Source organism: Calidris pugnax, unplaced genomic scaffold (assembly GCF_001431845.1).
Source record: "Calidris pugnax isolate Ruff unplaced genomic scaffold, ASM143184v1 scaffold24, whole genome shotgun sequence".
NCBI lineage: Eukaryota > Metazoa > Chordata > Aves > Charadriiformes > Scolopacidae > Calidris > Calidris pugnax.
The window spans coordinates 26,131,403-26,149,803 of NW_015090922.1; the positions used below are offsets into that span (position 1 = coordinate 26,131,403).

The 18,401-nt window shown below is 35.7% G+C and overlaps 1 protein-coding gene across 4 annotated transcripts in view; it reads left to right on the forward strand.

The window, feature by feature from the left end:
• The window catches only part of SIPA1L2 (signal-induced proliferation-associated 1 like 2), a 107,891-nt gene extending 90,246 nt beyond the window's left edge, over positions 1–17,645 (forward strand). The window contains exons 18-22 of one of the 4 annotated variants that reach the window (XM_014951021.1): positions 5,978–6,109; positions 12,688–12,741; positions 13,698–13,821; positions 15,421–15,502; positions 16,403–17,645. In XM_014951021.1, the coding sequence (XP_014806507.1) occupies positions 5,978–6,109; positions 12,688–12,741; positions 13,698–13,821; positions 15,421–15,502; positions 16,403–16,549 (539 nt within the window). In that variant the 3' untranslated portion in view covers positions 16,550–17,645. The remainder of the gene's footprint in view (positions 1–5,977; positions 6,110–12,687; positions 12,742–13,697; positions 13,822–15,420; positions 15,503–16,402) is intronic. The other 3 variants (XM_014951022.1, XM_014951023.1, XM_014951024.1) reach the window with 3 other exon arrangements.
• The last annotated feature ends 756 nt before the right edge of the window (positions 17,646–18,401 follow it).

Genomic DNA, 18,401 nt, shown 5'->3' on the forward strand with positions numbered 1-18,401 from the left:
CAACATCTTTATTATATGCTTATTTTGTAAAAATTCCAATATGGAGTGATGAACTGTAAAGTTTGTAGTAAGTTTGTGGAAAAAATGGAATGAAGATTATGGCAATTACAAAAAAAGAGGAAAAAGCGAAAAATATGTATGCTTACATACCATAGCCCAAATCTACACAGCCAGATACATACATCTAGGCTATATATGTCAATTTTTATATTTAATAAGAGTTTTGATATTAAAAAAATGCTAAATCACTTCTCAGTTCTTTTAGGCTGACCTACAGGGGACACCTAATCTAGGGAAAAAAAAAAAAGAAAAGCACTTTTAGTTGGCTACTTTAATATTGCATCACAGCTGACCACAATTTAAAAAATAGTACATCAGTTGAGATCAACTGTAGACTCCGAAGTCCCTAGTTAAGAAGCTCTGGGTGAATTTCTTGAAAGCATTAAGGACTTTTGTAGGTGCATGTCCAGAGAGAATGCAAACCGATGACTTAAAAGAAATAGTAATAAAAAAGGCTCCGTGATCCATTGTGTCCTTCAGGAACTAGCAGTCACTAGCTAACTTTCAGAAGTAAGCCTTGTATACAAAACACTTCTCTAGTTACAGTGGCCTCAGCTATGAGACTGACTTTTAGTCACTAACCACTGTTTGATTTTAAACTGGTATTGCAAACAACTGCTAAATTCCTGCTGCAGATGGGAATGCAGGCTTGGTGTACCTTTTACCATCCTGAAAATATTTTTCTATTGGAGTGAAACTCTTTACTATAAATTTAATATGAAAAGATCCTTTGCTTTTACTAACAGTGAATGAATGTCCATTTTTTTCATTTGAGCCTAATTCAGTAGGTTTTGTAGTCTATGAAGTAGCTATGTATATAACCAGGCATCCTGATTGTATATCTTTCTTTTTACTGTGTCAGGCCTGTGTTTTTTAGAGCCGTCTCCTGTAGAGGTAAACGTGCAGTGGGATCAAACCTTCTGCATGCTTTTATTCTAGAGACTGACACAAGGCAATTACCGGTGTATGCTCAAGCTGTATACCACTCCTCCAGCAGTGAAATGTTAGTGGTTTGTGTATCAGTTCTTAAACACCTTATTTTCCATTCTTGCTGCTTCTTAGATACAGAAAGTTATTTATACACATAGCTGGTAAAAACCATGAAACTAGTATCCTGTCAGTCAAAACAGAGCTGATTGCTGATATCCAAGTTAGTTGATGCTATTTTCTCATACAACCTCTATTTTCTGCTTCTGGTTTTGTATGGTAAAAGTGCTTTTCAATACCAGCAATATAGCATAATTTATGATGGCTGTTTCAAGGAAGATTTAATTGGTTATCTGTAATTACACTCTGAAAACAAACACATCACAACCTGCCCACCTTTGTTAAGGTTAGTCAGTATCTCCGTGTAAGAAACTACCTTTGGCTCTTGTTAGGAAGATTTTTGTAATTGGTGCATAGCAGGTATTTAAATTCTGTAGCAGTGGTGATATGAGACATATCTTTTTCATTTATAATTTTAGCTTGAGGTTGCAGCTTCAGATATCCGGATTTTTAGCTGTCATAGTAATGTCTTTTGTAAAATACAAACGTTTGTGATCATAAAACATTTTGATTTTACTGATGTTTAAAGTTTACAGAAATCAGTGGAAACTGTGGTTTTGGCTGGAATTCATTTTAGAAAGATACGTTCTTGTGTGTTATTGCCCAGCATGTGGTATGTGAAATAGTGGCAGCACCGAGTCTCCTGAGACCCCTTTAGCAAGAAAAAGAGCGTGATTAATAGGTGTGCAAGGCAGCACCAAAACCAAAGCATAATAGGCAACCTGAAGGGTTTCAGTTTGCTGGGAAATCAGAATTGTCAGACAGAAGGACCATGCAGATATGGAAACAGAAACTTCAGTTGTGTGTGATGTTGACGGTGGGAAGGAGATGAGAAAATGGAGCTACAGGATTTTTTTATTTTTTTATCACTGGGGGAAGTAAAGTGAAAGAAGAGTTGCTTTCAGCAAAGGCTAAAATGCAAGCTCTGAAAGCTGAGTGCTGTTGTTAGCACACAGTACACAAATGTAGAAAGATTTATTTCATTTTATCTTACTTTTAACTTAAACCAGAAAGCAGAACTTGTGTAGCTGAGAATGCTAAAATTTTACCTTAGGGACATTAAAGATTCCCTGACTGAGATAGTGCAGTTCATGTTGAGTGATTCTAGAACGCCACACATGGTTGCAGGTACAAATCTATCCCCATCTTGCAAATTCATGGCAGCTGGACTAGCAGGGAAAGAATGAAAACAATATGAGAGCCACTGATAGAGAACTAACGTACTAACACAAGTCAGAACCCCAGGGAGACACATGGAGGCAGTCTGAGTGACATTGCCAGCATTGTGGTCCACTCCTATTATGAAACACAAAAAGAAAGGGAATAGAAAAATGTCCCAAGTGATACATTGGCATGAAATTCCTGTGAAAGGAGCAAGGTGCAGGATACTTGCAATCAAGAGGGTCATAAGGAAGGGAATATTTTGCAATGATACACTAACAATTTCTGAAAGTTCTCAGATTATAGGTGTCATAGGGAATAGGCTGCCAGAAGTGCGGCTGATATATCTGCAACAATATTATTAGATGAAAGTCTATCTTAAAACGGGCTTAGTTCCATCGTAAGCTTCAATCCATAACTAACTTAATTGACAAGAAGCAGTATTAAAATGGAAGAGTATCACTGTGTACTGATGATGTACAACATGAACAATTTGGAAATCAGCTCTTTAGTAAGCAATTAAAGTTTGTTGATTAAATAATTCACACAACCAAGGGAGTAGATCCATTTGTCTGTTACGGACTCTCACACAGTGAATACCAGAACATGAGACTATTTTCAATAACTACTTTTGCCTTCCCTGTTGTTATTGGGAGCGCATGTCCACTATTCTATCAGTAACATAATCATATGTTCATGAGAAAGCCTACTAGCAGCCTTGCATCTTTGAAGAGAGACTTTGGACAACCTTAGGCAATATGGAAGAAGGGAAGGCTTGGGAAGTCAGAAGCTGTTGTTGAAAGAGGACCATAGAGTCCAAGCATATAGAGTATAATTGGTGATTACAGACAATGGGATTTATGTCCACATATGACTTCATATGTTCCTTTAGCTGCAGCATCTTTTTGAGATAATCTGCTTGTTAAATGACATGTCTAGTTCGAGCACAGTAACTGAGGAGTAGTTATTTTTTCATGATGTGTAGTCTCCACATAAAAGCAGCAGTTCCAGCTGAAGCAGGATACTTGTCTTGGAAGTAGAAAAGGTTAAGTCAGGTGAATCTTTATTCTTTCTGTGTAACTAGTTACTCTTTGAATACAGAAATATGTGGGACTGATGACAGTCAGTTTGAGATGCTCTGTTAAAAACTGAACTGACCATATAATTTTGGTGCAAATAAGTACTCTTCAAAATGCTTTATCCTTTTATGTATCAATAATACAAATAAAGAGAATGCCAAAGTGTAGGAAGAGAGTGACATAACTGAAATGACCAGAAGGCACAAGATCAATGATTTTGTCCCAAAAGGAGTATAGCAAATAAAATAGTCTTTAAAACTGAAAGATAACACATTGTTTCCTCAAAGGAAATAAGGGGTAAGTCTGTGTTGCTTCAAAACCAGTCTTGTGGGCAATGAAGATAGCAGCCTACGAGATTAGACATGTCCTTCTGGACACAGAGGTGGGCATGCCCGAGCAGAACTCGCCACCTTTGCACTAATCAGAAAGGAAGACAGCAGGCAGCCTGCAGCTGCTAATGCGGCACTTGTACAGAGATAAAGTGGAGGTAACAGCAAGGTAAGAGGAGCAGGGAGGAAATGCAAATACAGGAGGCTGGAAGTAATTCAGCTCATCCAGAGCATTCCTGAAATACAAACAATATTATCTGAAATTCAAAAGCACAAAGAAGCCTATCTCATTAGAGCTCCTTTTCTTTTCTTTTTCCTCTTCCTCCCCACCCCTATTGCACAAGAACACATAATCTATATCTTGAAAATGAAATAAACTGTGGTGGCATACTCATGCCTGTTCAGTTATTCTGTTTATAATTCCAGCCATCAGCATGGGCATTTGTGTTTTCAGAGCTATCAATATTCAAATATCTACTCTGGCAGGCTTTCTGCAGTTGAGTTGCTCTGTCAAGTTTAATGCGGGACTGAATAGGATCCACCCTAAGGTGAACTGAGGTTCTCACAAAGACAATGCATAATGAAGGATGACTACTGGTGAATATATCACTCCTACACTTTAATTTGGAAAGCCAGCAGAATTGCACTGGGAGCAGGCATCTTCCTGACAGGTTTCACAATCAGCCTCTGTAGGCTGATCACACAAAAGCAAGGGCTGTCCCTTAGGGCCTGCCTGCTGATCTAGAACCAAAAGCTGGCTTGCCAGCCTTTCAAATAAGGCATTCTGTCTATTTTCCACAACAAGGGATGTATAAAACAATTATACATGCATAAATGAGGTTCTTAAAATTCCCAGGTCATATACAAAAGTTCAGAGATTGCTCTGATGTTGAGCTTCCAATGTATTCGCACTCCAAGGTAACCTTAGGTAAGATTTTATGTATGTTTGTAAGGAACTAAAAATCAAATTTTAATACAGATATACAGGTAGAATATATTTGTGTATTACATTTTCCATTTCATATGACGTGCACTTTTGCATAATAAGAGTGTGGGTACTGAGAAAGATATTTCTATAGAGGTTTGTCAAGCCACTTCCAATTGTAATATAACAATACTACGGCTTTCACATAAGTAAACAGGATTTCTACCTCTTCTGCATTGCTTTTGCTTTGTGGGCCTTCTAAATTTTTTGCAGAGGATTGCAAACATGCTTCACTTTCCTGTTCCTGATTTTTTTATTTATTTTTTTTTTTTAACTATCTGCAAATAATAGGATATGCTCTAGTAATTGCTCCGTGAAAGAAAATGCTCTGTAACAGGCTACTGCTTTTTGGATTTTTAAGTTAGGAAACTTTAATTCAAATGGACTTTGGTATTCTTTTTCATTGGTATCAGGATAAAGAGAGCATGCCATTTTCTTAAATTATAATGTATCTTCCACTTGTATGTGTGCTTTCTTTTTTTTTTCCTTCATTAATTTTTATGTTTGGTGTTTTCCTGGAAAAATATTCCTCATAAATATTGTAGTCTGAATCATTGCTATGGATAGATAAAGAAAATGTAAAACTATTTAAGATAATTATGAAAATTAGCATCTCCTCTACTAGGATGTATATTCGTGATGATAACTTTCTAAAAGACTGCATAACTGAAACCTGTCTTTGATCTAACTTTGTAGCGTATACATTTCAATTCATATACAATCTATCTACAGTATGCAATGTGTTACAGTTCACTCTGGAGTATACAGCTCCTATACAGCTACAAATATTAAACTAATACGGTAGTATTTTCAATGTGAAAGTGAGTTTTGGATATAGGCTAGACTCTACAAATGCATTAAAAGAAAAGCATGTGATATTTTTTTAAATTGCTTCTGGAATGGAAATATTTACATTTCAAGATAAAACTCTGCATGTAAATATCTTGCATGTTGTTTCACAGCCTTCTTAAAAATATAACTTTGTCTATCTAGCGACTTTTCTGCTCAGTGCTCAGGTTTAATATGTTATACTTTAAGAATGGATGCTGCCTACTCACACAGCATTCATATGAAAATGCAAACACATAATGTGCAAAGTGGCACCAAAAAACTTTAGAAACCCTTCCCATCTTATTCTGCTGAAATTTAAAGATTATTCCACCCATACTGAGTATTGAACAGGAAAAGACAGAAACAAGACCAATGAAGATAAGCACTCTTTGCTTATGCATTTTTTTTGCAGTTCATTATGATAGCTTCAAAATTAATTGTAGATCATTGTTATAGGAAGACTAATTATTGTGTTTACTGTTTAGATGAATTCTGGTTCTCAGATGGGTCCCTATCTGATAAAGCCAAATTCAATGATCCTGGCCTGATGCCCCTGCCAGACACTGCCACAGGGCTAGACTGGTCCCACCTGGTAGATGCTGCACGAGCGTTTGAAGGTAACAGGAAAATTTGAATAAAGATCAATGTTCAGTACACAAAGGTGTTTTTTTTTTTTTTAAATATATATTGTATAGCCACATTTCTAATTACAAAAATCCAGTGTTTGCCCTTTAGTTCTTTTGGCAGTATCGCTTCTCAGTGCAGAAGATTGTCACTGAAGATTTGGGGTATTCATGATGCTTTCTCTATTTATCTTAGATATAATTCATCCACTTAGGGTCCTAAGTTCCTTCTGTAATCAGTTGGAAATATCAGGTGTTTTGAAGGAGAGATTAAAAGAATTTAATTAGACATTTAAAATGAAACTGGGTGTAACAGTTCCCTGAGTTTATTGTGTTGTGTTTATAAACTTGTATGTGTAGCCCATATGATGTTGCAGTCCCTCTCAGTTTTCATAATAAGGCCTTGAAAAACAGCAAAAGTGCAATCTGTTTTCCACTAGCAGGACTTGAGGTGCAGGATATAGACCAGGTTTGCATTAGTAAATTATAAGATGAGGTTAATTAAAAAAAAAACCTCATTTGCATCTCTCCGAGAGCTAAACCTACACATAATGTTTAAATACAGAAAGGTGGATGTTCGTTTGAGTGTATATTTGAATATATATAGTTTGTGTTTGGTCGTTTTTGAGGGGTGTTTTGGTTAGGTCACTAAAAACTGTCCTAAACTTTCCTAAAATTTCCATAATTTCTTAACTGGGAAGTCAGAGATATCTGTGAATAAGGGTGATATTACCACAGTCGTCATTATGTAAGATACAGGTGCTAATTGTATGAGAACTGGTTGTGAAGTTAGTGATGAGAATCTTCTTCTGGGCTTTTTTACTAAAAGTAACCATGGGAATCGGCTTTCTAGTACCTGATTCCTTCCCTAAGTATGAACTGATTACGTTTCAATTTAATCAAAAGCTCTTCAGAACTACTTACTATATTAATTTAAATGGCATTGTTAGAAACCCAAACCAACAGTGATGATTAGCAATCTAAAGTATAGTATTGTTTCTTAATGTGATTAACTGTATGTGCATTCATTACTGTTCAGTACTACTCAAACACACCTGTTGTAGTTGGCAGGAACTACTGTGAAGCTGCAAATCTGACAACTGTTCCCATGTATTTCTATGTTTGATTGCTCAGAAAACATCGTCCTATTTGTTATTAACATCTTAAACAACTGAAAATAGATTTGGATCAGTAAACAACTAACTCTGTGACTTGTACATGAAGAATATTTTTAAAGGCTAATAGAAATGTTGAGTTCAGCTGACTAAAAGGTCGTCTGCACCACTTGAGCTCCTGTATTTTTATCTTTCTTTGAAAACTTTAAAAGATATTAATTATTTTTTCTACTTAATATCACGATGAAAATAATTTCACTTTGGTGTTATGTGAGTGTAATTACCATTTGAACTGGAGAGAGAGAGAGAAATAGAACAACAGCGTTATACACAGTGCCCTATCCTAGGGAAGAGCATTATTCACTTATTGGATTTTAATTGCAAAAATCTTAGCTAAATCCGTAGATAATGCTGAAGAACTGATGGCCTGAGTTGCAACATAGAAACTTTTAATTTTTGCTTTGTTTTTCTTTTTTTAATTGTTGTAAGAATTTGAATAATAATAATCTAGCTTTGCATAAAGGAACATAATTCTTTTCCGTTTAAGACTCCACAGTGGAGTCATCTGTGTATATGTTATATGTTTTATAAAATGTTTTGACTAATTTCATTATACTGCAATTTGAAATTTTTACAAAGAATGGGATTGATTTTTAAGTCCTTGTTCAACTTTCTCTATCCCAGGTCTTGAAATTTGAAAGTAATTTTAAAAAGAATAACTGATAGGCATGTCATAAAAAAATCACCAGGAGGGAATGTGTTAGATATGAATTAGCAGATGCAGTTTCCTTATGTATTCTAATGCTGTTAACTTAGGACTTGATTCAAATTAATATTTAAAAATAGCTTAGAACTACTGTTCTGCATTCTGTCAATGTGAAAAAGAGTCTGGATGATTCTAAAGTTTGTCCACTTCTGAATATAAAACTGCTTCCATTTTTTTATTAAACTGGATGGAAATGTGATCACATTTTATATAGGACTGTCTCAAAAAAACACCAAAACAAACACCACCACCACACCACCCCATTCCAAAACTTCAATGAAAAATGCATAGGACTTGTTTAATACTGATTTAAGAAATTAATGTCAGAGTTGTTCGCTAGTTTGACTTTGCCAACCTGATATTTCAAAGTTGCACTCTGTTCTGGAACCTAGATACAACAATAATTTTAAGTTTTTCTTTGTATGAGGTCTGTTCTTAATGTCAGTTTATTAGAATTACTAATCTGATTCCAAGTGCAGGGATTTTCCCCTGTGATGTCTCTACATTGTATGTTGGCAAGTTACATATTCAATCAGTTCAATGTCCATAACATCCATGTGGGCCTTGCAATCTTTCATCTGTCTGTCTGAAAATGTAATTGTATCTTGATTAATGTTAAATATAGCCTTTTTAGGTGCTTATAATGTTGGCATTAATTGGATTAAGAATTAAATACAGTAGCAAGATTTTTGCTACCATGATCTGTACCATGAGTTTACTAAAGGGTGTAACAAGAACAGCAGTCTCATTTGTAGCCTTCCCTTTCTCCCTCCAACTGAACAGTTGACTAGGTTGTTTGTTAATTAGTATTAGCTTTTATCCAACTGAAGCCTTGGTCCTATATAGAACAGCAGTTTTTAAACTGTGGTCCATGAGGGTGGAGTAAGTTATTACTTTTTTTTTTTTTAATTGAAATTATGATGATAATGCTTTTCACTTTGTGAGGATTTCATTTTAGCTGCTTTTGCTTGACAAAAACTTCTGTGGGAAACTGGGTATTTACTTCAAACTTTTCCTGAAAATCCTCTGTAATTCCTAAGACAGGTCTTCACAGTGCAGTGGAGAATGTTAGCTCCACTGGCTCCAGAAGCTGCATCAGTAAGGGCTTTTGCTTGAGCTGTATCTATTGAGGGTCGGTGTCCATAAGCTGCAGCACAGTGCAATGTTATTTTATGTCTGTGGACTGCCTTCCTTTGCAGGACCTAGTTTTGACTCTGATATTTATCCAGAGATCAACTTTAGTGTGCATGCAGTCAGGAGCAAGGGGTATCCTGCCATTTCTCTCATACATAGATAAGCTACTTCCAGTTACCTTCTCTTATTTTGGTGGGAGCTGCAGAGAGACAGTAGCCTGGGAGCAGCTGATATTCTGGAAGTACTCTGTTGTAATATTTTTTATATCTATCCCTGAAGCAAATAATAAAAATTGATAGAACTGGATGTGACTGTACAGCAAAAGAGGTAGGGTTTTTAGGGTGGGCAGTTGGGGTGAAAAAGGAGAAGTTAAAGCAGCAAAACGAAAGAAAGCATATAAAATTAGTAGAGATAAAGATATGGGGAACTATAGAATAAACCGGAGAGCCAAATTTAAAGGAGAGCAAAAAAATCTCAGAAAATAATAAGGAAAAAGGAGAGAATGTAATTTTTAAGTATCTTTTTATATTATCCTTCCAATAGATCTCCAAGTTAGGGAAGAAGGACTGGCTTTCAACATTTGTATTATGTTGCTGATGGCTAATTTTGTATCTTTTTGATGTTTTGGGTGACAAAAAGAGAAGCCTTTCTACATGTCCATATGTGTTACTGTCTTTGTAGAAGAGAATTGACACAAACATAAATACTTATTATTATTATTATTATGATGATGAATAGAACTTTCTACTCTTTGTGCTACTTTAACCTGGGTTTATTGTGCTTAAAAAAAGCTGTTCAGTGTTTGGTAAATCATATTTTGGGAATTAACAACCTAAAAAAGTTCCTCTCCTGCCTCTTACCTTAGTTAGTTAAAATAGGTGGTTTCAACTTCTGATTTTTTTTCAGGTTATTTTTTGGAACGTCTAGTAATTCCAGTCAGAATGCAGTGTTTCTTAACACCAATTTATCTTTGCAGAAACATCTGTGCTGCTATAATTAATATTATTTTAATGCTTCCATTTAAAATCTTTATAGCTTAATGCAAGTAATGCTACACATAACAATGAGAAAGAAGTGAAGCATTCAGCATGAAAGATAATTATTTTAACCAAATTAGTATGTTAAACTGCTAGAAAAAGGAAAAATGAAAATATTTAGTTAACATTCGGTCATTTCTAATGCATGCTTCTGTAACTTTTTTTTGCTTCAGCATGTATGTCAGTGTATGGTTTTGGGCAGACTTTACCTTAGCAATGAGAGAGCAGCTTCATGCACTATGTTCATTTTAGCCTTTTCTGCTCTCCAGTACATTAAAACTGTCTGGATTATTTTCTGGCCTTTGTTAGTGGTCTGGAAGAATGAAAATCTGGATTCAAATTCTTAGTGATTACAACTGTACAATTCTATTTCTTTAAAGTGAGACATGAATTTTGTCTCATCTTTGGTCTTGTTAAGTGAACTGTTGCTTAAAATTTTGATATAAACTTCTTTATATTTTTGAAAATAATTTTCTATGCATGGGTCCTATGTGGGGGTTTGCAAAGATGTCCCAGCTAACAATAAGAGCTTTTGGATTTACATGTATTTCCTTCTGGTTAGTATGGACATATCACTTGAATTTAATAGGAAGTGTCCCTGTAGCTCGGAGGAAGCAGAACTTAAGTCTACAGCCTTGTAGTCAGAAATACACTTGATTTTTCTTTTGAATAATTAACCATTGGCAAAGTTAGCTTTGATTTCATTTTCATGATTATAGAGTCAAGCCAATTCTGTTAAGAACAAATAAAACAAAAATCAGTAGGAAGATTTTGCTCTTTGTACAAGTTCAACCTTCACGACACTTCAGGTTTAAAAGCAGTTCTAACTTAAATAGTAAATTAATGAAACTATTGCTAAGCATGACTACTTATAGGGACATCAGTGAGATTTAATATAGTTACTGAAAATAAAAATGTATCTTTAAAAGTACTTGAAAAGTATTCAACGGCAAAATAGTTTGCTAGTCCACGATCTTGTAAATGTGCTAGTTATTACTGAGGTTTATTGTGTTACTACCTTGTTCAGAGAATGATTTTGCCACTAATGTGGCTTTTGAAAATTAAGGAACTAGTCTTTGAAGAGCAACACAGGAATTTATGTAGTATGTCTTACGATTCAGACTTCTGGTTATTAGTGGCCATGTATTAACTTTATTCCTGACCTGATGAATGTGAGTATATGATTTTGTATCTTATAGAGATACAAATTTTGGAAAAATATTTTTAAGTTATACTAGGAAAATAGAGAAGGTTTAACAATTAATTTCCCACTATAAGTCTTAGTATTATTTTTCAAGTGTGTAGAGTTGAAATTCGTCAGGGATTAGACAAGGAAGAAAAAGTTAATGCAGACATTATACTTCACTGCGAGCACCCATGTTTATATGTTTTTGTTGTGTGTTGAAATAATATGAAAATATTTTAAAATATCATGTTAAAAATGGCATCACGTGACTTCTTTAACAGCTGCGTGTACCTGGTTTTGCACCTGCTTTTATCCATCAAGAAAAAGATGCTTTCAAATACTGCTGGGAAGATCAAACTGACAAAACATTTTCTCAGCTGACAAAATAAACCAGACAAGTGGCCAGTCGCTTTAATTAAGCTTACTCGGCAGAGGGGGGGAAAGTGCAGATTTTTTATATTACAGTAGAATTGCCTCTGAGACACAATGTCACATGTCACATATAATTGGCCATAGGAAAAATAGGCAACAGCATAACATTTGTTGCTGGCTTTGTCTTTTTCTATCAAGTGGTAATGAAGATGTGAACAGTATGAAGGTGAAATCGATAATTAGACAGGTACTTCAAACTGACTGTTTACACAGTCATGTTTCTGGTCTACATACTGTGTTTGGTCTGGGAAACTAGTTTTAGTTTATCTGTACTAATTAAATCTATTCAACTTAATAAGTTTTGATCTGTAAATCATGTCATTGATTATGTGTTCAAAATTATGTTTTTATCTTATTGTCAGAACATGAAAAAGTCACGTTCAGTATTTGCTGAGATCCATCACCAGTCAGACATAAGGATAAAAACAAGGGAAATGAGCTGTGGTCTTTAAAATCTGACAAAAAATTACATGTAACTGTTCTTCATTATATTATAGAATGAATTGTCAATCTTTGCTATTCCTTAAAACTATTAATCTAAAAAAATCTCTTTAAAGAGATTTATAGTGATTTCCTATTTTTGTTTGGTAGAACTTTTAAACCAAAATTTTCTTTGTAGTTAAAATGATGTGGCCTGTATTGACGGTTTGGGTGTGTAGAGTTCGGAGGGTTATCTTCTTACGTGTCATGCCAAGTTGTCACGCTGTGTCACGATACTGGATTTTACTATTAGAGACACGGGGCATGACACCTCAGGCTTTGCTGTAAGGTGGGTGTTGTGTAAAAGTGTGGAGGGTGAGCCCCAGCCTGTCTCCCGCGGTGTGTGCTGCACGTGAGGGCCACAGCTGCTCCGGCGGGGATGGACTCTCTTGTTCATAGGAACATTCTAAATCTTATTCCAGGTTTTGACTCAGATGAAGAATTTGGGCCCTTCTGTCATCACACGCCGTTTCTAGGTGATGGTTTGGGATTGATGACTTTTGCCTTTTGTAAACTTTATTTGATATTTCCTATGTTTGCACGTTTGCATGATAATGCAAGCTTCGGGCCTGCGGGGTGGTAGAGCAAGGGGAGAGAGGGCAAGGCAGGCATGTTGTCGCCAGAATTTATACAAGCCTACAGACATGGATTTTGTTTGACAGAAATAAGCTAAATCAATCTCCACAGAATATGGATTTATTCTTTTTTTTTTTTTTTTTAAAGAAGACAAATTAAATCCTAATGAATGCATCATTTACTCCTGTTCTGTGCAATGATGATCTGCATGGCATACTTCTATTATGTGGTGACTGATGTATTTTGGCAACCACACTGTATATCCATAGGTAATTACATCTGTGTTCGTTAGATTACGTTCCAGTGGAATCCAATGTAGTTAATAGCACGCCTGAGTAATATATATATAACAAATACTCAATTGATAAAAATAGTGTGAATTTATTGTTTTTCAAGTATGCAGATTACCATTAGATTCTGCAAATGCTTGAGAGAGTAAAACAGCATGAAATGAACAGTTCAGATTTCTGAGGAATCTGATGGCTGTAAGACCATGGAAAATGCAAACCTTTTTGCTGAAATATTATTATCATTGGTTGTGGCCCCGAATTTTCAAACGGTTTTCTTCAGATTTCATCAAGACCAATTTACTGTTCATATCAGTATTAACTGGTCCAAACAAATCTGTCTCATTCTGCTGATAGACACAAAAAATTGCTTTGGGGTTGCCTTTGGATGCAGATGTGGGGAAGCCAACTGGGTGGAATATACTTTACATCTGCTGATTATTTTCAAAGCTGTGATGTAGAAACCTACATGTATTTCTCTAAATGAACCAGGATAATGGCTGTAATATAGCCTTTTATTTTGTATATGTATCCAACTTTAAATGTATCCTTACATTACTTTCTTACAGATCAGAGAGTAGCATCTTTTTGCACCTTGGAGGATATGCAGCAAGCTCAGGGCTTGGAAGGAGCCCAAGAGTTACCTTTGGATGAGAGTCCCACAGATGGAAAAGATTTCCTGGAGGCTACTGGGTATGTCAGAATTAAAGCTTATTTCTTACAAAAAGATTTTAAGAAAATATTTTCTCTTAATGTTGCATGTCAAATTGCTTGTATGCATGTTTCACTGCTGTTTGATAGCAGACCTGGTACTTTGACATCTTTAATTTTGAAAAAAGTTATTTCTAGTCAGATAAAGCTCTCTCACTAGAATAGACATCAAATGCAGAGTACAGTTAGACGCAGAGTTTCAGCTAATCAAATTTTTCACTATATTCTTCCCATACTATAATAATTAATGTTACTCTTCTTTCTATTCTCATTTGAATAGAACAGATAACAGGAGCTCAACTCCATAGCATGCAATAACCTTATCTGCAAATGCCTCAAACTTTGGAACAGGTGTTCCTACCTATTTTTGTAACGATTTACTACTCACAAATCCATAATTGTTCATTTATACAGAGGTAAATTAATCAAGACAAACTGTAACTGAGGACTGCAGGAAATTTCTGTGCCAAACTGCCCAATTCTTCAAATTCTTCCTTGTGTTCTGGGAGAGATTATTTTCTTTTTTTTTTTCCCCCCCACTCCCCACTCTTTCCCTGCTGTGAGGCGTATATATATTAAAAACACAGGTACAGCAGTATAATCCGTCCCCTAGCGTGCTTTAAAAGAAAAACATATCTTTGATTAGTTTTGGTCTTCAGCTGCAGGAATGGAAGAATGGGAAATGAAGGGAAAAGTCGTCTTGCTTGTTAGTCCATCATATTTTAATTTGAACCAATTTTGCACAAATTAACTTACTTACATGGTAAAGTGCATCTATTGTAATGACTTCTAAGTCCACATCTTTCTCCAGCTTAGTAATCAGTAAGGATTGCAAAAGACCATTAAAGATGTTCCACTTTTAGCATCAGCAAATCTGTCAGATTTGTGCACTTGCAAGAAGCAGCTGATTCAGCTTTGTGTGTAAAGCTTCTCTCTTCTAGACAAAATGATTCACATTAGGGCTAATTTAATCTATAACGTATATGAAACTATCTCCCACAGTGCTTATTGTCATACAGGGAAGAGAAGCTATTCTCAGTATTTTCCTTCAGTCATGCATTTGATTAACCTGTGGCAATATTTCATATGTTTTGACCTTTAAACAAAATATTTGTCTCCATAAAGCCCTAGGTTTAGCCTTTACTGGAAATGACACAATGGCAGACCAGACAAAAGAACTCTTAACAGCTCTCTTGGTTTACAGTAATTGCTGCTGCAGCTTGCTTCAGATTAGTACCCTCCTTATCAGAAAGCAGCTTGTTAACAAATGTGCTCAGCACACCATTTCGCAGCAAGTTTGACTTGCACTGTGAGGGTATGTGCAAGTAATTCCTGAAAGATTCATTCTTAAAATTGTTGTAATTTCTGCCTGATTTGCATGAGAGGCAATGTCATATTTCAGATATTGCAGCAATGGGTTTATGTTCCAGTAATAGTCTGGTGCTGATTTTGTCTATGTTTTCCTAGCTATGCCTCAACTGATTTGTTTCCTTTGCTATCACTACAAGTCTTAATCTGCAAAAGCTGAGGGAAAAAATGTTTTTAACTAACCCAGAGTGAAGGTAGTGGTTTCCTTTGCAGGGAACATGCTCCGAGTACTCTGACTGGAAAAGTAAACCAGCTAGAAGTCATTCTCCGGCAACTGCAAACTGACCTGAGAAAGGTATGAGATCATTAGCAATATTATTACTCTCCAATTTTAATCGTTATAGTTTTAGGCAGAGTTCATTAATGGCTTGGAAGAAGTACATCGGTTAAACTAGATAGTGTAATGAATGAATGGTAGAGCCCCGTGGTTGATCAGAACTCTGAGGTGCAGAAGGTCAGGTGGGAATGGTTATGTGAACAAGCTGCTCCAGGGCTAACTAGTTTATGGATCTTTACTCCCAAATAACTGTCCTATGTGTAGTCGTACCTCAGAGAGAATGAGGCACTTCATCTCCTTTTCTAGTACCTTGGATTTAACAAAGGATAGGGATATGGACACAGGCACTATTGCTAAGGTAGGTAGGTAAGTGTAGGTGACACTCTGGATTTGTCATCCTTGTTGCCTTGTGCTATCTTGATCCTGTAGCAGTAACTTGCTTTGTGCCTCATTTGCTGTCTAATTTCTGAGCTGGAGACCATGCCAGGGCTGGTAGAAATGAGGCTGCTTTTGGTAAGAAAATGAACATGTAAGGGAAAATTTTGAAATCAGATATTTTTCTTCCTTAATGAATGCTTGAAATAAATTTCTTACAACTTGGGCTCTCACATAGGTTATATAACACCTAAAAGCTTCTTATGCTTTTAGTGCTTGAATTTTTTTGTTAAATGGAGTAAACCCTTATAATTTTTGTATTAAAGTAGCATCTAGTTTTCTTTTTAGCTTGCAGTATTTTCTCAGAGTGAATGAGGTAGTTGGAGCGTATTCGGGGAATTAACTTACAGTTAGTAGTTGTCAGAATGGATTAGGGAGCTCAACAGAATATAGCTGTATGACTTGCACAGATATATTAACAACAAAAATAAATGCTGTCATCACGACTACTCACTTTGCTCAACTTGTGTCTTTGTTAACCAGGAAAAACAGGACAAGGCAGTTCTCCAGGCAGAGGTACAGCATCTGAGACAAGATAACATGAGACTTCAGGAGGAGTCTCAAACAGCAGCTGCTCAACTGAGGAAATTTACAGAATGGTTTTTCAATACGATAGACAAAAAGTCTTAATGACTGGGCCCCCTGGAAAAATACTTATTTGAACAATGTAACAGCTGTATTTTTTTTGAATTAGCGGGGTAATAATTTCACTGTGTTCACAATCCATTTTAGGTGTTTCTGCTACATTCTCTATGCAGCTTTATTCATTTGAAAAGGGGAGAGAACTGTGGTAATCCGTCTTTAAATTCATATGAAGAAAGCAGAGAATAGCAGATATTTGTTTGTGTGCAGATGAATGTAAAAAATCCTTAGTGTCATTTTAGACATTTTTAGAAGATGCTCTGGCTGGGGCTTGCCTGAAGAGGAATACTTGGGGTTTTAGTTCCTGCATTTCAGGTGCGCTGGTGAAGATGTTAAAGCAATTTACATTAGCTTGGGCTTCAGTATTGTAAGATAAAAAGAATAACCAGACATATACTTTAATGTTTAAAAGGTGCTCTATTTTTTTGTATGTACAGTAGTTTTATTTCCACAGTCCACATTGTCATAGCAATAACAATGGAGGTATAGTGAATAGTCACAAAGCTGTGTTTATAAAATGTTAGCACTGATGTGTTTAACACTAGTTTGGATGCAGATACATTAGAGATTATTTATTTGCAGGAACAAATGGTGCCTGAATATAAACAGTGTTCTGATTTTCTAAAATTACACATGCCTTGTAAATGGCTCACTGGGGTTAGCCCACTCCCGACTTCAGTTACTTTTGTATAGTTGATGTTCGGCTAAACAGTTATACTGCTTAACTATTGAAATCATGTATGGTGTGAGCCAGCCAATCAATTGTACAATGCCAAATTTGTTTATCTTTGTACAGAAGCTTTGATCAAGTGTCTTGTATTTAACACCTTTATTTAAGCTTATTTAACCTAAATTGTCGTTTTTATAAAGTTTGTTTTATCTGCACTATGGTGAGATCAGTTGGTTGCAAGTTGTAATATTTTTAGCTTGCCAAGACTGTACTGAGGAGTTCTAGAAAATTCTAACAATTGGATGCTGCTAGTACACAATTGATTTGTTTGTATGCTTTAACATTTTTAACTGTTTAATTTGAAATGAACATACATCCTGCTTTTTTAATAAATGTTAAAAATCTAAACCTGAATTATTTTAACTCGTATGTCTTCATAATGACTGTCACCAGGGTTCTGTTCAGCCCACTCTCTAGGTTCTCATTCTGGCGTGAGTCCAGCCCCCCAGAGCTCTCACGATTCCTTGTTGCCATTGAGGAACTGTCGACGTTTTCAAAGTTGATCTCTTTGGTGTGCCCTACCCTATAACTGAGGAGGTAGCTTCATGGGTTGAGGAACAGAAGCCATTTTGATGACTCACAGGCATTGATTACTGATATAGGAGGAAAACTGCTTTACCCAAAAATATGTCCTAAGGAAAGTTTTCAAAAGGGGGTTGGATTTTGTGATGTTATTTTACATTAATTGCAGCAGCAAATAGGTTGCTATCTTCTTGTGCGAGCAATGGAGGATTTGATTGTAGTGTTAGCATATCTGAGTTGTTTTGTGTATAGTACTAAGCTTAAAATCTACTCCAAAAAAAGTACAGTTTTGCAAAATGAAATGAAACTAATGAGCATTTTGATGTTACCCTTCTGAGAGAAGGAAAAAAAAAAAAAAAAGTCATATACCAGTTTCCTTTCAGCAGCTGCATGCATTCAGGCAAACCTACAGAAAAGTGTCGAATGGTTAAAAAATATATTCAGCAGATACAAGTAAAATTCTATATCCATTGTTAGTGCATATGGGCTAAGAAATGTTTTTTTAAGTTGAACAAATGTCTGTCCCTGCTACAGGAGTTGTTCTGAATGACTGCTGTTAGGAAAGGTTATACACGGGCAGAGAATCAA